The sequence below is a fragment of the Lagenorhynchus albirostris genome, chromosome 2 (assembly GCF_949774975.1).
Source record: "Lagenorhynchus albirostris chromosome 2, mLagAlb1.1, whole genome shotgun sequence".
Taxonomy (NCBI): domain Eukaryota; kingdom Metazoa; phylum Chordata; class Mammalia; order Artiodactyla; family Delphinidae; genus Lagenorhynchus; species Lagenorhynchus albirostris.
The window spans coordinates 73,986,790-74,011,442 of NC_083096.1; the positions used below are offsets into that span (position 1 = coordinate 73,986,790).

The 24,653-nt window shown below is 37.1% G+C and overlaps 1 protein-coding gene and 1 non-coding gene across 6 annotated transcripts in view; one reads left to right on the forward strand and one right to left on the reverse strand.

Annotated features, from left to right (window-relative positions):
- The window catches only part of ASH1L (ASH1 like histone lysine methyltransferase), a 187,803-nt gene that overhangs the window by 59,425 nt on the left and 103,725 nt on the right, over window positions 1-24,653 (forward strand). For 4 of the 5 annotated variants that reach the window (XM_060136621.1, XM_060136630.1, XM_060136658.1 and 1 more), the window contains exons 4-5: window positions 3,363-4,104; window positions 15,746-15,925. In XM_060136621.1, coding sequence (XP_059992604.1) covers window positions 3,363-4,104; window positions 15,746-15,925 — 922 coding nt within the window. The remainder of the gene's footprint in view (window positions 1-3,362; window positions 4,105-15,745; window positions 15,926-24,653) is intronic. The other variant, XM_060136638.1, reaches the window with a different exon arrangement.
- Window positions 24,236-24,346, reverse strand: LOC132516640 (U5 spliceosomal RNA). The gene has a single exon (XR_009539447.1). It is a non-coding gene; the product is annotated as a U5 spliceosomal RNA (small nuclear RNA).

The window sequence follows — 24,653 nt, forward strand, 5'->3', positions numbered from 1 at the left end:
AATTATATCAAGGTAGCATCATATTCTGGACCATAAAACATCTTAATAAACTTTAAAAGTTTGAAATCATACAGAATATATTTTAAGAACACAATGGAATTGAATTAGAATTCAGTAACACAGGATATCTTGACATTCCCCAAATAAGTGAAAAGTTAACAACACACTTCTAAATAGCCCATAAGTCAAAGAGGAAATCACAGACAAAATTAGAAAATCTTTTAAATTAAATAAAAATGAAAACACATACATTTTATGGAGTATAGCTAAGTCTGTTTTTAGCTTTACAAAGTTACATTATTAAACAAAAAAGGTCTAAGCCCAAACTCTCACCTTTAGGAAGCTAAAGACATTAGAACAAATTAAACCCAAATTAGATGGAAGAAAAATGATAAATATAAGAGCAAAAATAAACAGAAAACATTAATCAATGAAAGCTTATACTGGTTTATCAAAAAAAATTTTTTTAAAGGAGAACTGTAGCTGAAAGGATTAAGAAAAAAGAAATTGAATTAGCAGTATCAGGAATGAAAGAGAGGATATCAGTGCAATTGCTACATACCATAACAGGACAATAAGGGAGCATAATGAACAGTTTTATGCCAATAAATTTGATAAAAAAAGAGCACATTCTTTGCAAAACACCAGCTACTAAAACTCAAGAATAAATAGCCTAAAGAGCCCTACATCTATTTAAGAAATTCAACTTGCAGTTTAAAACCATTCTACAATGTAAACTCAAAGCCCAAATAGCTTCAATCATGACTATTTAAGGAAAAAATAATAGTAAGTATATAAAAACTATTCCAGAAAGTAGGAGCATTTTCCCAGTGCATTTTATGAAGGCCAGCATTACCCTGATTCTGAAACCAAGCAACACATTACCAGAAAACTACACACTATTAAGCATGAATGCAAACGGTACAAAATATTATCAGATTGAATCCAGTATGTTGAATGTATAGCATACCAGGACCACGTGGGTTTATTTCAGGAATGCAAGGTTGGATTAACATTAGAAAATCAATTAGTGTATTTTACGAAATTAACAGAAAATCATAATCATCTAGGTAAAGAGAAAACATTTGCCAAAATCTAACATCCATTTTTAATTATTTTAAAAACCTGATTTTTAGAAATAAAAGGCATACAGATAGGAAGAAGAAAAAATATATCTGTTTACAGGTGATATGATCTATAGAAAAATTCCTAAGAAATCTGTCAAAAAAACCACTGAACCGGGCTTCCCTGGTGAGAATTTCACTTATATTCCTTTGCACTTAAAACATTGTCAGAAAAAGCACTGGACTAGAAATATATGTATTTAAAGTTTAGTTCTTTATTCAATATTTAGCTGTTGAGTCTCTTAACTGGACCTTCATTTTTAAAGAAATAATCTCTATTCTTTCTGCTCCTCGTCTCAGAGAGAGAGAATTGTTTTTTTGACCCACCACGTTTTATTAGGGAAACATGGGCCAACTTTGAATTTATTGTGGGTACTGTAATGTACCCTATTCAGGAAACTATCAGCTTGCCTGTGAAAGACAAATGCATATGGTATTGGGCTGGCCAAAAGGTTCATTTGGTTTTTTCTGCAAGATGGCTCTAGTAGCACTTAGTTGTTTTTAACTTCATTCAAAACAATTTTGTTAGATTGTATGTGACAGTTGTCATATCAGCGTACATTTAAAAAAAGACTTATCAGGACTTCCCTTATGGCGCAGTAGTTAAGAAACCGCCTGCCAATGCAGGGGACATGGGTTCTATCCCTGATCCGGGAAGATCCCACATGCCACGGAGCTACTGAACCCATGTGCCACAACTACTGAGCCTGTGCTCTAGAGCCCGCGAGCCACAACTACTGAGCCTGTGCTCTAGAGCCCGCGAGCCACAACTACTGAGCCTGTGTGCCACAACTACTGAAGCCTGTGTGCCTAAAACCCGTGCTCTGCAGCAAGAGAAGCCACTGTGATAAGAAACCCACGCACCTCAACAAAGAGTAGCCCCCTCTCGCCGCAACTAGAGAAAGACTGCGTGTAATAACGAAGACCCAACGCAGCCAAAAATAAATAAATAAATTCTTAAAAAAATAAAAAAAGACTTACCAAAATTGGTGAATTTTTGTGTAGCCATTTTAATATTGAAGATGGAAGGAAAAAAGCAACATTTTCGGCATATTATGCTTTATTATTTCAAGAAAGGTAAAAACGCAACTGAAATGCAAAAAAAGATTTGTGCAGTGGTTGGAGAAGGTGCTGTGAGTGATCGAACGTGTCAGAAATGGTTTGTGAAGTTTCGTGCTGGAGATTTCTCACTGGATGATGCTCCATGGTCGGGTAGACCATTTGAAGTTGATAGCGATCAAATCAAGACATTAATTGAGAACAGTCAACATTATACCATGTGGGAGATAGCCGCCATACTCAAAATATCTAAATCAAGTGTTGAAAATCATTCGCATCAGCTTGGTTATGTGAATTGCTGCGATGTTTGGATTCCACATAAGTTAAGCGAAAAAAACCCTTCTTGACCGTATTTCCACATGCGAATCTCTACTGAACATAACGAAAATGTTCCATTTTCAAAACACATCGTGACGGGTGATGAAAAGTGGATACTGAACAATAATGTGGAATGGAAGAGATCATGGGGCAAGCGAAATAAACCACCACCAACCACATCTAAGGCCGGTCTTCATCCAAAGATGGTGATGTTATATATATGGTGGGATTGGAAGGGAGTCCTCTATTATGAACTCCTGGAAAACAAAACGAGTAATTCCAACAAATACTTCTCCCAGTTAGACCAACTGAAAGCAGCAATTGATGATCCAGAATTAGTCAGCAGAAAACGCATAATCTTCCATCAGGATAACACAAGACCACATGTTTCTTTGATGACCAGGCAAAAACTCTTACAGCTTGTCTGGGAAGTTCTGATTCATCCTCCGCATTCACCAGACATTGCACCTTCAGATTTCCATTTATTTAGGCCTTTACAAAATTCTCTTAATGGAAAAAATTTCTATTCCCTGGAAGACTGTAAAAGGCACCTGGAACAGTTCTTTGCTCAAAAAGATAAAAAGTTTTGGGAAGATGGAATTATGAAGTTGCCTGAAAAATGGCAGAGGGTAGTGGAACAAAAGAGTGAATACATTGTTCAATAAAGTTCTTGGTGAAAATGAAAAATGTGTCTTTTATTTTTACTTAAAAACCGAAGGCACTTTTTTGGCCAACCCAATATGATATTTAATCTTGCTATGAAAAATAGAGTGGTATTCCTTGTCTTTTATTCTTTGTAAAGTTATTTAAATAACCAGTTGTGTTCAGTTTTTATCATGTGTGATTTGTTGTCTTATTTAGTGAACGGAGTTCCGTCTCGAAGTCCAAGATTGGTTTCATCTGGGGATGACTCTGTGGATAGTCTGCTGCAGCGGTTGGTACAACATGAGGACCAAGAGCCCCTGGAGAAAAATATTGATGCTGTGATCGCATCTGCCTCTGTGCCACCTTCCTCCAGTCCAGTCCATAGCCACAGCAAGGAGCGAACCCTGGGAAAACCAGACAGCCTTCTAGTGCCTGCAGTCCCCAGTGACTCTTGCAGTAGTAGCATCTCACTCCTTTCTGAAAAGTTGCCCAGCAGCCATTCCCCCCATCATATCAAGAGAAGTGTAGTAGAAGCTATGCAGCGCCAAGCTCGGAAAATGTGCAATTATGACAAAATCTTGGCCACCAAGAAAAACCTAGACCACGTCAATAAAATTTTAAAAGCCAAAAAACTTCAAAGACAGGCCAGGACAGGGAATAACTTTGTGAAACGCAGGCCAGGTCGACCTCGGAAATGTCCCCTCCAGGCTGTGGTATCAATGCAAGCATTCCAAGCTGCCCAATTTGTCAGCCCAGAATTAAATGAAGGTGAAGAAGGAACAGCACTGCACCTTGGCCCTGATACAGTTACAGATGTCATTGAAGCTGTCGTTCAGAGTGTAAACCTGAACTCAGAACATAAAAAGGGATTGAAGAGGAAAAGTTGGCTGTTGGAAGAACAGACCAAGAAAAAGCAGAAGCCATTCCCAGAAGAAGAAGAACAAGAAAATACTAAAAGGTAATTTCTTGTTTAACATTCTGAGTAGAGAAAACTAGCTTATGCACAAATGTAACATATCTGTGCAGCTGAATTGTACATTTAATCTAACAACCTTTTACTATATAAGACCTGTTCTTTTTTGTTATAACTGTTTGTTCTTATGGCTGTCCAAAATTGTAAATAATTAAGAAGCAAGGGGGAATGTAACAATCTAACACAAGGCCCTTACTATACAGATGAGGAAATCAAGACCCAGAGAGATTGTGTGTGTTTTATCCAGTGTATAAATATGAGTGGAATTATTTTTACTATCACACTATTTTATCTCCTTGGTGCTCTAAAACTTTTCATCCCTATCGTCAAATACATTTTTTAAGTCTTTCTGTGTGTTAGATTTTTTTCTTAATTAATTAATTAATTAATTTATGGCTGCATTAGGTCTTTGTTGCTGTGCGTGGGCTTTCTTTAGTTGCAGCGAGAGGGAGCTACTCTTTGTTGCAGTGCGCGGCTTCTCATTGTGGTGGCTTCTCATTGCAGAGCACGGGCACTAGGCGCTTGGGCTTCTGTAGTTGTGGCTCGCGGGCTCTAGAGCGCAGACTCAGTAATTATGGTGCACGGGCTTAGTTGCTCCGCGGCATGTGGGATCTTCCCGGACCAGGGCTCTAACCCATGTCCCCTGCATTGGCAGGCAGATGCTTAATTAGTGCACTACCGGGGAAGCCCCTAGATTGTTTTTTTTTTTTTTTTTTTTTTTTTTTTTGGTGGTACGCGGGCCTCTCACTGTTGCGGCCTCTCCCGTTGCAGAGCACAGGCTCCGGACGCACAGGCTCAGCGGCCATGGCTCACGGGCCCAGCCGCTCCGCGGCATGTGGGATCCTCCCGGACCGGGGCACGAACCCGTGTCCCCTGCATCGGCAGGCGGACTCTCAACCACTGCGCCACCAGGGAAGCCCTTTTTTTTTTTTTTTTTTTTTTGTAGATTGTTTTTTAATAGTTTCTTTTTTATATTTTTACTTTTCCCCAAAAGGTGTAGGGCAGAAGTCAAAAATCACCCCCCACCCCCACCCCCGAGAAGACCATTTAATCCTTTTGTTATATATCCAACCAGATTCTTTCCCTGAAGGAATATTTGATTTTTATTTTACTTATTTATTTATTTTTTGGCCTCTCCATGTGGCATATGGGATCTTAGTTCCCTGACCAGGGATGGAACCCGTGTTCCCTGCCGTGGAAGCGCGCAGTCTTAACCACTGGACGACCTCTGTTTACAGAAGTTTTTCGTAGCTCTCTATGCATACATCTATGAAAAAATACTTTTTTTATAGAGAATATATGGGATTTAAATTTCTTTCCTGAGAATACACACTCATAAATAAATCAGTGAAACTAGAAGTTTACTGATTCACGAGTTAAAGTCTCTTCACATGATCTCATTTCTTCTCAAATCCTATTTTCATGGATAAGACTGTTAATATATTGTGTATCCTTTGATACTTTTCTTATGCATTTATAAATACATGCATATGCAAAGCTGTTATTTTATATAAGTGGTAACATACATTTTATACTTAATTTTGTAACAACTTTTCTCTTTATAATCTTGGCGATCTTGTCATTTAGTACATATAGAATTACCTTATTGCATGTTAAGAATATATCATAATTTAATTATTCTCTTTCAAAGGGTTACATATTACTGTTTTACATATAGGTCTTAAATTAGCTGAAATTTACTCTTGTATAAGGTATGAGTTAGTGCTATGTTTATTGCCAGTTATTTATCAAGGTTGCAGATTTGTAAGCATTTTTGTTTTATATGTAGTGTCTATAATTTATATTCCCATTGGATTTTTGTGAAGGTTTTTTTCTTTGAAAGGGGAAAAAATTTAATTAAGAGATTTAAATTTTTTGTTTTTTTGTTTTTTTGGATTTTTTTGTGGTACGCGGGCCTCACACCGTTGTGGCCTCTCCCGTTGCGGAGCACAGGCTCTGGATGTGCAGGCTCAGCGGCCATGGCTCATGGGCCCAGCTGCTCCGCGGCATGTGGGATCTTCCTGGACCAGGACACGAACCTGTGTCCCCTGCATCGGCAGGCAGACTCTCAGCCACTGCGCCACCAGGGAAGCACAATTTTTTGTATTTTTACATGGCGGTTTTAGCACTATTAATTGATCATCATTTCCCTACTTGTTTGAAATGATACCTTTATCATATAAATTCTTAAATATCTTTGGGTCTTAGGGTCTTCTTTTATATTTTTATATTCTCTTCCCATCAGTCTGTTTTGTTATCAATCTGTTATTTCTGTTTTCATTACTGAGGCTTTTAAAATATCTACAAACAGAATGACTTTTGCCTTCGCTATAGTAAGAAAGTGACAATTTGAGACATCTTAACCAATCACTTTAGGAAGGGTCATGTTAAAAACGCGCCTCAGAGAAAAGGCGTTATTTCAGATAAGCCCTTCTGTTCCAGCAAGTTCTAGTAGCATTAGTCAGCAACATTAAACACTTATTTTCCACAAAATTATATTCTGGAATTTGAGGAGATTATAAAGAGAAAGATACAGTTTCCACCCTCAAGAGATTGTGTAGGTAAGGACATGGCACAGTGAGTTCCCAGAGATAGCAACAGTTTTTCACCTTTCTCGAACTGGAACCTACTGTAGCACTTGTTATATAGCAGGAGTTTGTTCATTTGTTTCTTTATTTTATTTTTTAAATATATTTATTTATTTTTGGCTGCGTTGGGTCTTCGGTGCTGCACACCGTCTTTCTCTACTTGCAGCAAGCAGGGGCTACTCTTCGTTGCAGTGTACGGGCTTCTCACTGCAGTGGCTTCTCTTGTTGTGGAGCATGAGCTCCAGGCGTGCAGGCTTCACTAGTTGTGTCACGTGGGCTCAGTAGTTGTGGCTCTCAGGCTCTAGAGCACAGCGCAGTATTTGTGGCACACGGGCTTAGTTGCTCCGCAGCATGTGGGATCTTCCTGGACCAGGGCTCGAACCCATGTCACCTGCATTGCCAGGCAGATTCTTAACCACTGCACCACCAGGGAAGTCCCTCTTAATTTATTTCTAAATTATTTATTGCAAAATTATTTCATGTGCTGAGGGTAAATACAGTTGTAAGCAAATATAGAAATATTCCCTGTCCTCATGGTTCTTACATTCTAACTATTATGAAGAATTATTTAGGTTTATGAGCTTATATTAGAGGTAATTGACTCAGTTTTTTTGTGGAAGTAATGACTAAGGTAAAATCTGAAGAACAGACTTTATTTGTTATTTAGAGGAGCAACACCAGAGCATACATTTTAAACTGGTAAGTATGAAAAAGCATGACAGGTTCAGGGAAATGAAAGAAACGTTTTGTGGCCAAAACACGTTAATTAGAGTAGTATGGTGTCAAATGGGTCTAGAGAAAAGGTGGTAGGGACCAGATCTTGCAGAGGTCCTTGTACACCGTGTTAAAGAGTTTGATCACTATTCATTGATTAATAACAAACCAGAATGCAAAAGAATATTGTAATGATTATGAGCTGGGTTCTAGATTCAGAAAACCCTGCGTTCATATCCTGGATCTAAAAGGAAAAAAGAAAAAATTTTTAAACTCATGTAAAAAAATAAAATTATTAAAATATTAAAAATATTTAGAACTGAGTAAATACTGTGCTACATATTGAAATTTGTGGGATGTATCTAAAGAGGTACTAGAGGGATATTCATAGCCATTAATGCTTATATTATTTTCAAGAATGCTGAAAATTTACGAATGAGGATATTACCAAACAAAACTTGTGTCTGCTCGCTGGTACACAGTAAAGCCAAACTAATGATACCAGGTTGTGATGAGGGAAAGTGCAGCATTTATTACAGGATGCCAAGCAAGGAGTTCAGGACAGGTAGTGCTTAAAAAGCCCGAATTCCCTGATGGGTTTTAGGAAAACATTTTTATCTTTAATTTTTAAAATTAATCTTTAGTGGAGTATAGTTCTCTACAATGTTGTGTTAGTTTCTGCTGTACAGCAAAGTGAATCAGCTATACATATACATATATCCCCTCTTTTTTGGATTTCCTTCCCATTTAGGTCACCACAGAGCATTGAGTAGAGTTCCCTGAGCTATATACAGTAGGTTCTCATTAGTTATCTATTTTATACATGATATTGATAGTGTATATATGTCAATCCCAATCTCCCAATTCATCCCACCTCCCTCCTTTCGCTCTTGGTATCCATTCGTTTGTTCTCTACATCTTTGTCTCTATTTCTGCTTTGCAAATAAGATCATCTGTACCATTTTTCTAGACTCCACATATATGCGTTAACAGACAATATTTGTTTTTCTCTTTCTGAGTTACTTCACTCTTCATGACAGTCTCTAGGTCCATCCACTTCTCTACAAATGACCCAGTTTTGTTCCTTTTTATGGCTGTGTAATATTCCATTGTATATATGTACCACATCTTCTTTATCCATTCTTCTGTTGATGGACATTTAGGTTGCTTCCATATCCTGGCTATTGTAAATAGTGCTGCAGTGAACATTGGGGTGCATGTGTCTTTTTTTCAGTTATGGTTGCTGGGTCATATGGTAGTTCTATATATAGTTTTTTAAGGAACCCACCATACTGTTCTCCATAGGTGGCCGTATCAATTTACATTCCCAGCAGTGCAAGAGGGTTCCCTTTTCTCCACACCCTCTCCGGCATTTATTGTTTGTAGATTTTTTGATGATGGCCATTCTGACCAGTGTGAGGTGATACCTCATTGTAGTTTTGATTTGCATTTCTCTAATAATTAGTGATGTTGAGCATCCTTTCATGTGTGTGTTGGCCATCTGTATGTCTTCTTTGGAGAAATGTCTATTTAGGTCTTCTGCCCATTTTTTGATTGGGTTGTTTGTCTTTCTCATAGTGAGCTGCATGAGCTGTTTGTATAATTTGGAGGTTAATCTTTTCTCACCTGCTTCATTTGCAAATATTTTCTCCCATTCTCACGGTTGTCTTTTCGTCTTGTTTATGGCTTCCTTTGCTGTGCAAAAGCTTTTAAGTTTAATTAGGTCCCTTTTGTTTATTTTTGTTTTTATTTTCATTACTCTAGGAAGTGGGTCTAAAAAGATCTTACTGTAATTTATGTCAAAGACTTTTCTGCCTATGTTTTCCTCTAAGAGTTTTATAGTGTCTGCCTTGCATTCAGGTCTTTAATCCATTTTGAGTTTATTTTTGTGTATGGTGTTAGGGAGTGTTCTGATTTCATTCTTTTACATGTAGCTGTCCAGTTTTCCCAGCACCACTTACTGAAGAGGCTGTCTTTTCTCCATTGTATATTCTTGCCTCCTTTGTCATAGATTAGGTGACCATAAGTGCATGGATTTATCTCTGGGCTTAGGAAAGCATCTTTAAAGGCAAGGTGAGGGAGGGGCATCCCAGGTATATGATCAGCTCATGCACAAATCTGCAATTGGTTGATGGTGAGGTAACAGGGTGGTGTCACAGAGGTTAAGATTATCAGTCCTTAGGTGCCAGTAGGTCTGTGGTGCTTATGATCATCAAGTAAGTAATTTCTCCCATTTGGTTTTAGCATCTGTAAAACAACTTCAGGAAATGTGCATCAGATACTATTATCTAGGTACTTCAGAGAGGAAATAAGCAGAGGATATAGGGGAGGGGTCTGTCCTGGGAAGACCCCATAGGGTCCTTCTTGGTTACAAAGAGTCCAATTAAGAAATTCTAAAAACAATGGGACTTCCCTGGTGGCACAGTGGTTAAGAATCCGCCTGCTAATGAAAGGAACACGGGTTTGAGCCTTGGTCTGGGAAGATCCCACGTGCCACGGAGCAACTAAGCCCACAAGCAACAACTACTGAAGCCCGTGCACCTGGAGCCTGTGCTCCACAACAAGAGAAGCCACCGCAATGAGCAGCCTGCACACTCTAACGAAGCGTAACCCCCCCCTCGCCGCAACTAGGGAAAGCCCGTGTGCAGCAACGAAGACCCATTGCAGCCAAAATTTTTAAATTTATTTAAAAAAGGAAAGAAATTAGAAAAATGAGAATAAGCCCCAAAATGTAAAGGACAGAGATAAAACATATACATTAAACAAAATAAAACTAAGGTACAGTAGAGAGAGTCACTGAAGACCAAAGTTTGTAATACTAATGATAACGAATAAAATATACAAACTTCTGGTAAGGTTGATCAATAAAGGAAGAGAAAGGGAATAATAAAATTAGGAACTAAAAAGGAAATAAGCTATATATGAGAGATTGAAATGTGAGTACTCTAAGAACTTTATGCCCAACAAATTGTAAAACTCAGTTGAAATGTATGTGCTGTATTCCTAGGAAAAATACCTACTCAGAAAGAAATACCCTTTGTGCTTCTGTAATGTAAATTGAATCTACGACGTCTTGCCACACGAAAGCACCAGGACCAGGTTTAAAAGAGGGTTCTATCTCTCTTTAAAAAGATCATTTCAGTCTCATTAAAACTCTTTAGAGAATATGAAGGGAGTTTGAAGAGGAATACACATACAGAAAGTGTATAAATAGAAGTAACCAGTTTAAAAAATTATTTTTAATAAATTTATTTATTTGTTTTTGGCAGCATTGGGTCTTCGTTGCTGTGCGCAGCCTTTCTTTCGTGGTGGGTGCACGGGCTTCTCATTACAGTGGCTTCTCTTGTTGCAGAGCACAGGCTTAGTTGCTCCGCAGCATGTGGGATCTTCCCAGGCCAGGGCTTGAACCCATGTCCCCTGTATTGGCAGGCAGATTCTTAACCACTGTGCCACCACAGAAGCCCTAAAAATTTTTTTTATAAAGTTAACACCTATGTAGATACAGAACAGGTGAACATATAGAACATTGGTAGCATCCCATGTTCTTTCCCAGTCATACACCACTTCCTTGCCAGTAGCTATAATCAATCTCCTGAATTTTACCTTTTTTCATACCATTTAAGTGTCAATGTAGACAATATAGTTTAGTTTATCCTTCCTGGACTTCACTGAAATGGAATTATACAGGACATATGCTTTTGTGCCTCACCTTTTTTGCTCAACATATAAATGTAAAACCATCTCTGTTGTTGCATGTTGCTGTAGTTACCTCCTTTTTGTTATTTTATAGTTATCCATTGTTTGTATGTAATAGTCTTCCTTTTTTTTAATTTTTTTGAAGTATAGTTGATTTACAATGTGTTAATTTCTGCTGTACATCAAAGTGACTCAGTTATACATATATATTTTTTTCATATTCTTTTCTATTTATGGTTTATCACAGGATATTGAATATAGTTGCCTGTGCTATACAGTAGGACCTTGTTTATCCATACTATATATACTAGTTTGCACTTGCTAATCCCAAACTCCCAATCCTTTCCTTCCCCACCTCTCCTCCCCCTTGGCAACCACAAGTCTGTTCTCTATGTCTGTGAGTCTGTTTCTGTTTTGTAGATAGGTTCATTTGTGTCGTATTTTAGATTCCACGTGTAAGTGATAACATATGGTATTTGTCTTTCTCTTTCTGACTTACTTCGATGAGTATGATAATCTCTAGATCCATCCATGTTGATGCAGATATAGAGTTTTTCTGTTTTACTGTTGGGTTATTTTCATTTTGACACTATTACCCAAAAATGCTGCTCTTAACATTCCTCTAATGTTCACTGGTGGATATGGACACTAATTCCTCTAGGGTATATACCTAGGAATGGAATCACTGAATGAAACAATGGATTTGCCCCAAGACTTAATTTTAAGCTATGGTATATTGAGCTAGCGTGGAACTGAATATAGAATTGGATAAGAGAAACGGATCCATACATGCAAGCTTGCTATATGATGGAGGTGACACTACATATCAATAAGGAAATAAAATTATATTCAATAAATGGTGCCCCAGAAGTTGATATTGCATAGGAATGGGAATGAAATTGGATTCTGTCTTAATCCATGTATAAAAGTCATTTCCCAGTTGGTTAAATAAATACATAAGTGTAAAAAGCAAACCTTCAAACTTTTAAAGGCTAATACAGAAGGAGGAAAACTTTATGACCTTGTTTCTCAGAAAGGAGTTCATAAACAAGATATCAAAAGCAGTAAGCATACAGGTAAAGATTGATATACTGCATTATTATTAAAACTAAGAATTTCCGTTTATCAAACGTATGAAGATTTGCTACAAACTGGGAGAAGAAATTTATAAGATATAATTTATAGGGCTTCCCTGGTGGCGCAGTGGTTGAGAGTCCGCCTGCCGATGCAGGGGACGCGGGTTTGTGCCCCGGTCCGGGAAGATCCCACATGCCGCGGAGTGGCTGGGCCCGTGAGCCATGGCTGCTGAGCATGCGTGTCCGGAGCCTGTGCTCCACAACGGGAGAGGCCACAACAGTGAGAGGCCCGTGTACTGCAAAAAAAAAAAAAAAAAAAAAGAATAAGATATAGTTTATACATTTTTGGTATCCAGAGTATGTAACCAAAAAAGTATTTCAAAACAACCCAGTATGATCCAGCAATTACCTTTTACACAGCTTAGGAAAACTCCTGCCCAATGATCACCAGAAAGCATTTTTTGGAAAAGTAGTAGCAAGATTGATTATAATATATAGAAACTGGAAATATCCCAGATTAACAGGAAAAGGAATAAGTATATTATAGTTTTTTGTACAATGGAATATGATATGGTAATAAAAATTAATGAATTATAACTGACATGTAATGATAATGAATGAGTCTTAGACAAGATTAAATGAAAGAAACAAGACCCTAAAAATGATATACTAACTGATTTTGTTTTTATAAAGCAAAAAAAAAGCCACAAAAATAAACCATGTATTGTCTTAATGTAGATAAATATATCATAAGCCATATTTTATTTTATTTATTTTTAAATTTTTTGGCTGTGCCACGTGGCTTGTGAGATCTTAGTTCCCTGACCAGGGATTGAACCCAGGCCATGGCAGTGAAAGCACTGAGTCCTAACCACTGGACTGCCAGGGAATTCCCATAAAGCCATATTTTAAAATACCTTACCTCTTCTTCTTTCTCTTTTCTTTCCTGAAGAATTCAGTCGTAAAGCCATTTGGTAGGTATCTGTATGGGATGTGGAAACCATGGTGACCCTGAGCTGGGAGGCTAATTGAGGTGAAGAGTTGGGTTATGGGGCGAGGGCAAGGGAATGTTAACCCAGCCTACGGTGTCAGAGCCCGAGTGGGATAAGAAGGATGCTCTTGTAATGAGAGTGCACAGTGTCGGGTATTAGGGACCAGCAAGGTTAGGAAGTGTCCATCTCAGATCTCCTTAATAAGAATTTTTAAAATTCTATGAGTAGGCATTTGCATTTCCTTTAAAGCCCCCAAGGTGATTCTGATATACATGGTCTATAGACAGAACTTGGAGAAACATGGCACTTGAAGAGTTTATATATGTAGAATATATACAGACACATATAAGCAGGAAAGCAGAAAACATTTTTGATTTTAGGAGGAAGAAACATAAGGTAAGGCACAGAAAAAATGAATTTGGCTATAAGGAGAATAGGAAAAAATAAAATAAAATATGAAGCCAATCCATCTCATAACCAAGTAAGATTTATCCCAGTTATACAAAACTTGTTCAACATTTGAAAATCACGTTAACAGGCTAAAGAAGAAATATCACATGGTCATATCAGTAAATGCAGAAAATTTTTTGACAAAAATCTAACACATGTTCATGATAAAAAGCTAGCAATCTAGGAATAAAAAGAAACTACCTCAACCTAATAAAAGCTATATGTAAAAAACCCACAGCTGACCACTTCAGTGGTGAAAGACAGAGGTTTTCCACTATTATCAGAAACTAGGAAAGGAAGCCCACTTTTGCCGCTTCAGTACAATTTTGTATTGAAATTCCTAACCAGAGCAGTTAGGCAAGAAAAAGAAAAGCCTGTGTTTATGGGGTGGAAGACTTAAGATATCAGTACTACCCAAAGTGATCTACAGATTCAGTGCAATCCGTATTAAAATCCCAGTGATGTTTTCTGTGAAATAGAAAAATCCGTCCTAAAATTCATGAGGAATCTCAAGGGATTCCAAATAGCCAAAACAATCTTGAAGAAAAAGAACAAAATTGGAGGACTCACACTTCTATATTTTTTTCTTTTTATTGTCCTTTTGCACTGGCTTCGACCTTTAACTGATGTTGAATTTAAGTTATGAGAGCAGACATTTGTCTTTTCATTGATATTTGGGAAACTGTATTCAGTCTTTCACTATTAAGTATGAGGCAAAAAGAAAATCTAGGAAATTCCCTGATATGTCATTGCTTAGGTCCCAAGGTACCTAGCCAATCTGTGTGCTTATGTTTATTTTATATATAATTTCAAGGGTTTTTAGTTGTACTTAATGGGAGGATAGGTAGAAGTGTCTATTCCATCTTTGCCTGGAACTATATTCACCTTAATTTTTAAAGATGTTTTTGATTGATTTAGAATTCTCTTTTGACAGGCTCCTCCCCTCCCCTTCCTTTTAGCACTTCCAGATGTCTTTTCATTGCCTTCTGGCTTGCATTATTTCAGACATGAAATCTGCATTCATTCTTATTTTTGTACTCCTGTATAGACTGTGTATTTTTTCTCTGGCTCTTTTTATTTTCTTCATCAATAGTGTTCAGGAAGTTTATTATGATATGCCATACTTGATTTTTTTTTTAGTTTATATTGCTTCTGGTTTGTTTAGCTTCTTGGAACTTTGGGTTTATACTTTTTATCAAATTTAGAAAAATTTTGGTCATTGCTCTTTTTTTTCATTTTGAATTTTTTAATATTGTAAATGTCACATTATTGTGTGTATGTTTTTTGTTCTTTTCTATATGTTCGATTTTATTTTGGTAGGCAGTTAAGTTACTTGTGGATTGGTTTGGATTCTTTTGAAGTTAGTTTTTAAGGTTTATTAGAGCTGGCTTTTATTCCAGAGATAGTTGAGCCCTACAAAAATGGATAATGTTACCCTCTGGGATCTCTATTGAATGCCCACAGTGTTGGGCAGTGTCTTTCACTCTCCCTAGTGGAATCTGAGTATCTGTCATCATGTGGGAGCTCTGGAAATTGTTTAGGTTATAATACTCTGGTGGTTCTTTGTCCGGCCTTATGGAATTTCACCTTGCACATACACAAACTTAGTATTTAGCAATGTACTAAAGGAGACCCTTACACAGATTTCTAGAGTTATTTTTCTCCGTAGCTTTCTCCACTCCAGTACTCTGCCTCACAAATTCTAACTACCTCAGCCTCTCCATATTCTGATCTCTTTTCAACTCATTAAGTTGGCCATTCTCTGCTTTGGCTCTACTCCCTCTACCTCAGTCCTTGTAAAGGCAAAGTGGTTATAGGAATCATCTCTTTCTATTTTATTTCCAATTTTCTCAGGGATCACAGTGCTATAGTCACTGTTGTCCAGTGTCTGATAATTGTTTCATAAACTTACTTCAGGTTTATTGTACTTTGCCGTGTTTCTATTAGTTTCTGTCAGGAGGACAGAAATCTGGTATCTGTTACTCCAGCATGACCAGATGAGGAAGTCCACATGTCTCTTTTTATAATTGCTCTGATGTTTTTTTAAATAGATAATTATTTGTAGGAAAAAAATTTCACCATAAAATTATCTTTAAACTTCTCTTTCTAGCTTTACTGAAGCAGCAGTTGAGATTCCCAGTCCTCCTGAAACCCCAGCCAAACCTCCCGAACCTGAAAGTACCTTGCAGCCTGTGCTTTCTCTCATCCCAAGAGAAAAGAAGGCCCCACGTCCCCCAAAGAAGAAGTATCAGAAAGCAGGGCTGTATTCTGATGTTTACAAAACTACAGAGTAAGTAGTGGTACCTATCAGCTGACATCCTTTAAAGACCTGTCATTCTTCCATGTTTTAAATAATACTTTGACTATCAAGAAAAACAAGAAACAATACAAATGTAATATACACAAATACAAATCTCATCACAAACACCTCAGTGTTCACTGTACTCATGATATGTTGTTTGGGGCTAATTATTTTCCCTGATCTTTATCTTCTCTCTGCCTTTCTAGATTATATTTCTGTAGTTTGGATTCTAATGATGCCTGTTTTGTTAATTGAAATTAAGAAAAGGGACACTCTGCTTGTATCTAAAATGATCTTGATGGTTTTCTACATTCATTCCTCATTTGTTAAATGCTGTGTTCCAAACTATTTGCCAGATGAGTAAAATACTTCTTATTTTTAAGAACTTCATATTCCATTGGGAAAGTTCAGCTTGATAAGTCCTCTGATGGAAACATTTTAAAACCCCAGAGAGCTATCAACTCACTATATCATTCATTAAGAAGTAGTTCACAGAGTATACTTGAGTTAGGTTTTGGACATTCAGCAGTAGTTTGCAAGATGGAGAAGGGCATTCCAGTTAGGATAGCATGTACCAAGGCACATACTAGGATGCGAAGACTTTTCATGTATTAGAACAACTCAGAAGTTCACTTTTTCTGAAATGTGGTGTTGTGGAAAATAAGCATTGTGTGATAGGGACCGTGGACTTTACTGACTCTTAAGATATTTATCCCACTAAGCTATAGGAAATTTAAAATACTATTTTTAGAAAAGGAAGTACAAATTTGTGTTTTAAGATAACTCTGGCTGGGCTTCCCTGGTGGCGCCGTGGTTCAGAGTTCGCCTGCCGATGCAGGGGACATGGGTTCGTGCCCCGGTCCGGGAAGATCCCACATGCTGCGGAGCGGCTAGGCCTGTGAGCCATGGCCGCTGAGCCTGCACATCCGGAGCCTGTGCTCCGCAGCGGGAGAGGCCACAACAGTGAGAGGCCCATGTACTGCAAAAAAAAATAAAATAAAAAATAACTCTGGCAACAGAGTGGAAAATGAATTGAATGAGAGAGTTACTAATGGCAGAAATTCACAGTATCCATCAAAAGGTCATGAGGAATTCTTGAATTTAGGCAAGAAAAGAATGAAATTGAAAGAGGAACAGTTACATTTTAGAGATACATCTGACTTGGTATGGTTAAAGTGATCAACATATAAATCACAACACTTTATTTTGCATTGAAAAGATCTTTCATTAATTTGCCACTGAGGTAGGTATCACATAAACTCTTTGTACTCCATTTCTGCTGCTTGGGTCATGAAAACGTTTTATTAGTTAGGCTTAGTTTCAGCTGCCAATGATAAGAAACCCTCTCAAATAACCAAGACTTTTTAAAGATAAACATTTATTTTCCTTTAATTTAAAAAAAGTTGTGAAGTACACAGTTCAGAGTTAACATGGTATCTTCACAGTGTCTTCAGGGACCTAGACTCCTTTTTTTCTGTTCTTCCATTTCAACACTAAGCTTGCGTTCCTATGGTTACCTTTTGTTCCAACATAACTGCCATAAGGTCTTCATTACAGAGAGGATAAAAGAGGAAAAGGGAGTAAAAAACAAGTATTGTACCTTCTTTGTAAGGAAGCATTATGGAGTGAATGTGTTCCCCTGAAATTTCATATATTGAACCCCTAATCCCCAGTGTGATGATATTGAGAGATGGGGCCTTTGGGAAGTATTGAATAATTATAGGTTATTTGGGTGGAGCCCTCCTGAATGAGATTAACATCCTTATAAAGAGAGACACAGAGAGAGATGATTTCTCTCTCTACTATGTGAGTATACAACAAGAAAGCAGTATCTGCAAGCCAGGAAGAGGGCTCTCACTTAGAACCCAGCCCTGATCTTGGACTTCCCAGCCTCCAGAACAGTGAGAAATAAAATTTTGTTACGTAGACCACCAAGTCTATGGTAATTCATTATAGCAGCTAATCTGACTAAGAAAGGAAACTTCAAAACCTCATTTACAGTTACTGACTGAAACATAGTCGTGTAACCATACTTCAGCCACAGGGAAGGCTGAGAAATAATGGTCATTATTTCAGGTGACAATGCCTGAAAAAAAATTAGCATTGTCACTACAAATGAGAAAATGAAAATGCATTTGGGGAAGATCTAATACAGTTACGATTTTAAAGGAATGTGGGTTCTTCATTGCTAAGTGCGGGATCTTCGTTGCGGCATGTGGGATCTAGTTCCCTGACCAGCGATCAAACCCGTGCTCCCTGCATTGGGAGCGTAGAGTCTTTGCCACCGGACCACCAGGGAACTCACTGTAGTTAAAGTTTTACTTCTACTTTTTGACTGATGTACTTCTTCTGGATTAAATTCCTAAAAATGAGAGATTAATAATAAAATCAGACTGTTCCTCAAAAGATCAGTATCATCAACTACATTAGTGTTTTAAAATGTCTCTAGTCAGATAAAAGTCTTTCACTCTGAAAAGGACCTTGTTTATGTTAGAACTAGCTCTTCATCTCATAGAAATAAATGAGAAGAAAATGGTTTATTTTGGATATTTTTTATTTTATTTTTTTTTCGGTACGCGGGCCTCTCACTGTTGTGGCCTCTCCAGCTGCGCAGCACAGGCTCCGGACACGCAGGCTCAGCGGCCATGGCTCATGGGCCCAGCCGCTCCGTGGCGTGTGGGATCCTCTCAGACCAGGGCACAAACCTGCGTCCCCTGCATCAGCAGGCGGACTCTCAACCACTGCGCCACCAGGGAAGCCGTATTTTGGAATATCTTTTAAAACAGATCAAATAATACACGTGTGCATTCTTACAAACTGTGAAGCCAATATATTTTTGTGGGCTGGCTGTTTTTTGTTGGTAGCAATTGGGGTGGGGATTGTTTGTTTTGTTTTTTAAATTAATAAACAATTATTCAGAGCAGTTTTAGGTTCACAACAGAATTGTTGGAAAGTATAGAGATTTTGCATATACCCCCTGTCCTTATGCATGCACAACATCCCCTACTATGGACATCCTGCACCACAGTGGTACCTTTATTACAATCAATGAACCTGTATTGACACAGTATCACCCAAAGTTCATAGTAGGCATTAGGGTTCACTCTTGGTGCTGTGCTTTCTATGGGTTTTGGTAAATGTATAATGACATGTATCTACCACAGTAGTGTCACAGAATAGTTTCATTGCCCTAAAAGTCCTCCATGTTAGGGAAATTTGTTTTGGGGATCACAGAATGGTACAAGGACATTGCAAGTTTACTCTTTTTTATATAAATCATTTTAGATTTTAAAGAACTGTGAGGGGAGGGTGTGATTCAGTTAAAATTGGATCAAGATTAGACTCCAGTATCAGTATGGGAAATTAATTAGATGAGGAAATATTAGAAGTTAGAAGACCAGTTAGGAAGCAGGACACCTTTGTGGTTCTCCAGGATAGAAGTCATGTCATGAGCTGAGGTGATAGCTAAGGTGGCTGGATGTTGGAAAGGGTGGACTCTTGAACATTTTTTACATTAAAATTGAAATGAATTAAAGACTGATTGGATGAAAGGATTGGGCTAGAGTTAGTGATGATCCTGATGGTTTTTTTTGTATTCCTAGGTGTGTGATGATGTCATTAATACACCAGATAAAAGTGGTACAGCCAGTACTCCTTGGTTTAAGAAAACCTCTATTACTATGTACATGTATATAGGCACCAAAGAATGTCTTAGTATTATAGTCATCAAACTATTAACCTGTGTATTAGTTTTCTATGCCTGCTGTAATAAATTATTTAAGTTGCTTAAAGCAAGTCATATTTATTTTATAGTCAAAATCGATCTCTCTAGGCTAAAATCAAGGTGTTAGCATAGCTGTGTGTTCCTTCTGGAGGCTCTAGAGTAGAATTCTTTTTCTTGCCTTTCCAGAATTCCTTGGCTTGGGGCCCCTTCTGTCTTCAGAACCAGCAGTGACAAGTTGAATCCTCACATTGAATCACTTCAACATTGGTTCTGTTTTCACTTTTTTTTTTCCCACTGACTGCCTCATTTTTGTTCCTCTTCCATTTATAAGGACACTTGTGATTAAGTTGGGCCCAGCCAGATAATCCAGAATAATCTCCCTATCTCAAAATCAACAGATTAGAAACCTCAATTTCTTCTACATATTCCCAGCTTTCTGGGGATTTTGATTTGGGGAGGGGGTTGCATATTATTGTGCCTGCTATACCCTTCTAGGTTATAGGATTCGGAATGGGGTAATGAGGTTTTTACTTCTTATTTTCTATGTGTCTTTATTGCGTGAAGTTATAAAAATGCTATATTACTTTTGGAATTTAAATTTTATCTAATAGGAGTTTTAAGAATATGAAATATCAGATATAAATCAGGTGAATTGGAGAGTGAACTTCAGACTTTAGAGTATACATTATGGTGAAGAGCAAAATATCGAAAAATTAACACTACTTTGAAGGGAGCCCTTAGTTCTACGTTTGTGGGGTAAGGTTTCTACTTTTAGTACTCCTAAAAGTACTGCCACTGTCGTGTAATGTTTTGGGCAGAATACTTAAGTTTCTCTGGGAGTGGTAAAAATGAAGCTTGATGTATAAAGTGAAGCTGTTGAACTACACAGTTCATATCTTAAGGTTATCCTGGCTCTCAGATACTGTGACTTCTAAGTTTTTTAAAATAAACTCTCCTCATACACTTACTTTGATTTATGGGCTACTTTTGAGCACTAAATCTATTACAGGAAATGGGATAACTGTAATTTTCAAGCTTACAGAATATTGCTTGTTTACATGGGAATTATATATGTAAAATATAGATGTATTTATTATATATTATATAACACTATATTATTATTTATATTACATGTATAACACATAATGTTTACACTTAGCTGTCATTTCCTCAAAATAGTATGTATCTTTGGAAATAAAATGAAAGCATGGTGCCATCTTACATTTGATATATTATTTAAATTTTCAGAATGCTTTCATATTAAATCTGTGGGAAATGGTAAAGTAAGGGTTACTATCTACTATTTAAGAAATTGACACAGAAAAGTTAAGGAACTTACTAAGTTTATAAAATTTATCATCGAAATCATTACTGGGGTTTTGAACACTTAGAGGTCTCACCATTCTTGTTTTACCACTGAATCATGCTGCTTGTCAGAAACTGAGGCTCAAAGGGTAGTGGATTAAAATTTATTTGTTATAGATAATCTAGTGGTTAAGGTTGGATTAAACACCAGAATATGGTTAATTTTCCCCTGAAATGCTTTAGGAACATTCTAGGTTCTAAGTTCAATTTAAATATAGGAGTGTGGACTGAATGCATGCTGAACCTCACACCATTCCCTGTATGAAGTAGTTTTGAATTTTTATTTGTTAATTAATAAACTCTATTTTTTAGAGCAGTTTTAGGCAGAAATCCCTGGAACAGAAAGTTCAGGGATTCCCATATGTCCCTTGTTCCCATGCACACTCAGCCTCCCTCATTTCAGCTAGACCTAACCCTTTATTTGACAGATGAGAAAACTGAAGCTATTAAAAGGTTAAATGACTTGCTCAAGTCACACAGACCATTTTTAGCAAAACAAGGTGAAAATTTCAGTTTACCTGCTTTTATCTCAATCACTAAGAAAATGATGAAAATAACTTGAGTGAAGTATTTATTTATTTATTGCAGTATAATTAACATACAAAATTATAGTGGCTTCAGATGTATAACATAATGATTAGGTATTTGTGAATATTGCAAAATAATCACCACAATAAGTCTGGTTAAACTGTCACTATGCATAGTTAAAAAACTTTTTTTCTTATGATGATAACTTTTGCAACATACTCTTTTAGCAACTTTCATATATGCAATACAGTATTATTAACTATAGTTACCATGCTGTATACTACATTACCATGACTTACTTCTTTCATAACTGGAAGTTTGTAGCTTTTGACTCCATTCACCCATTTTGTACCTCTTGCTTCTGGCGACCACCAGTCTGTTCTCTGTGTCTGTGAGCTTGGTTGCCGGTTGTGTGTGTGTGTGTGTGTGTGTGTGTGTGTGTAGGAGGGGTGTTCATTTGTCCTTTGCTTTTTGTTTAATATTTACTTATTTAATTTTGATTGCATTGGGTCTTAGTTGCAACATGACGCATCTTCGTTGCGGCATGCAGGATCTTTCGTTGCAACATTTGGGCTCTTCACCGCGGCTGTAGGCTTCTCTTTAGCTGTGGCCCGCGGGCTTAGTTACCCCGTGGCATGTGGGATCTTAGTTCCCCCACCAGGGATTGAACCCGCATCCCCTGCATTGGAAGACGGATTCTTAACCCCTGGACCACCAGGGAACTCCCTCATTTGTTTGTTCCACATACAGGCGAGATCATTCCGTATTTGTCTTTCTCTGTCTGACTTACTTCACTTAGCGTAATGCCCTCAAGGTCTGTCTATATTCTCGCAAATCGCAAGATTTCATTCTTTGTATGACTGAATAATAGTCCATTGTGTATTTGTGTATGTGTATATGCTTACATATATAGCATTTTCTTTATCCATTCATCTCTCAATGGACACTTAGGTTGTTTCCCTATCTTGGCTATTGTAAATAATGCTGCAGTGAACATGAAGGTGCATATATCTTTTGAAGGTAGTGTTTTTGTTTTCTTCAGATAAATACCCAGAAGTGGAATTGTTAGATCGTATGGTAGTTCTAGTTTTAATTTTTGGGGAACCTCCGTACTGCTTTCCATAGTGGCTGTGCCAATTTACATCCCCACCAGCAGTGCACAAGGGTTCCCTTTTCTCCACAGCCTCAACAACACTTGTTATTTCTTGTCTTTTTGATAATAGCCATTCTGACAGGTGTGAGGTGATAGCTCATTGTGGTTTTGATTCGCATTTGCCTGATAGTGATATTGAACATATTTTCATGTACCTGTTGGTCTTCTGTATGTCTTCTTTGGAAAAATGTCTAGACCATCTGCCTATTTTTTGATCAGATTGTTTGGGTTTTTGGCTCTTGAGTTGTATGAGTGAGTCCTTTATAAATTTTGGATATTAACCCCTTGTCAGATATAATTTGCAGATATTTTCTCCCGTTTAGTAGTTTTTGTTTTGTTGATCATTTCCTGTGCTGTGCAGAAGCTTCTTAGTTTGCTTATCTTTGCTTTTGATGCCTTTGCTTTTGGTATCATACCCAAAAAAATCATTGCCAGGACCAGTGTCCAGAGTAACATTTTTTAAAACAAGAGTAGCTTCATGTTTTAAATTTTTTAATTAACTATATTGTGGTTAAATATACATGGCATAAAATTTACTATTTTAATCATTTTAAGTGCACCATTTGGTAGCATTAAGTACATTACCTTGTTGTGCAGACATCACCACTGTCCACCTCCAGAACTTTTTCGTCATCTCAAACTGAATTGTTTTGTTTCTAAAGTATGAATTCTGATATCGCATCCACGCTACCCAAGTGTGATGATATATGTAAAACCACTGGCATACAATAGGCACTCAAAGTAAATCTTAGTTGTTTCTTCTGCGTCTCACTCTCCGAAAGAGTTGTTTCCTGTCTCCTAAAAGATGTTTCCTATCCTCTTTTTTTTTATAGATAGTTTTATTGAGATGTAATTCACATATCATACAGTTAACCTATTTCAAGTGTACAAGTCAATAGTTTTTGGTATATTACATTATTAATTTTTTAAATTGTAAAATACTTATAAAATTTGCCATTTTAGCTATTCTTAAGGTTACACTTCAGTGGCGTTAATTATATTCACAATGTTGTACAACATTTACCACTGTCTATTTCCAAAATTTTTTCATTACCTCAAACAGAAACTATAATAATTAAGCAAAAACTACCCACTCCTTCTAAAACTCTCCACAGCACATAATAAATGTCTAATGTACTTTCAGTCTCTATAATTTGCCTCTTCTGGGTACCCCATGTAAATGGAAGCATACACAGTATTTGTGTTTTTGGGTATGGATTATTTTATTTAACATCTCTTTAACATTCATGTTGTAGCATGTATCAGAACTTCATTCCTTTTTCTGGCTGAGTAATATTCCATTGTATGTAGATAGCACATTTTGTTTCTCTGTTAATGGGCACTTTGGTTGTTTCTGCCTTTGGGTATTGTGAACAATGCTGCAGTGAACATTGGCATACATTTATCTGTTCAGGTCCCTGTTTTCAGTCCTTTGTGTATAAACTTAGGGGTGAAATTGCTAGACCATATGGTAATTCTACATTTAGCTTTAATTTATTTTTATTTTTAATTTTTATTTCTTTTGTTTATCCCCAGAAGGCCTCAAAAAATTGTAGCAGCAGTCATGCTTTTCCCTCCCCAGATGAATCTTTAGTAAAAGGCAAAAGATACATTAGATTATGAAGAGAAGCACGAGTATACATGCAGCTTTTAAAAGAACCACCAAACTTTTCCACAGTGGCTGTACCACTGAGTGTTCATTGTACAGTTAGTTACTGATTTGGGATCTTTCTTCTCTTTTAATTTATGTGTTTTCACATAAAAATTTTCCTCTTAGCAGTGCTTTTACTGCATCACGTAAGTTTTGTTCTGTTTTTGTTTTCATTCATTTCAAAGTATTTTCCAGTTTCCCTTTTGATTTTTTTATTTGACCCATTGGTTGCTTAAGAGTAGAGTATGTTGTTTAATTTCCACACATAAGTGAATTTTTCAGTTTTCCTTCATGT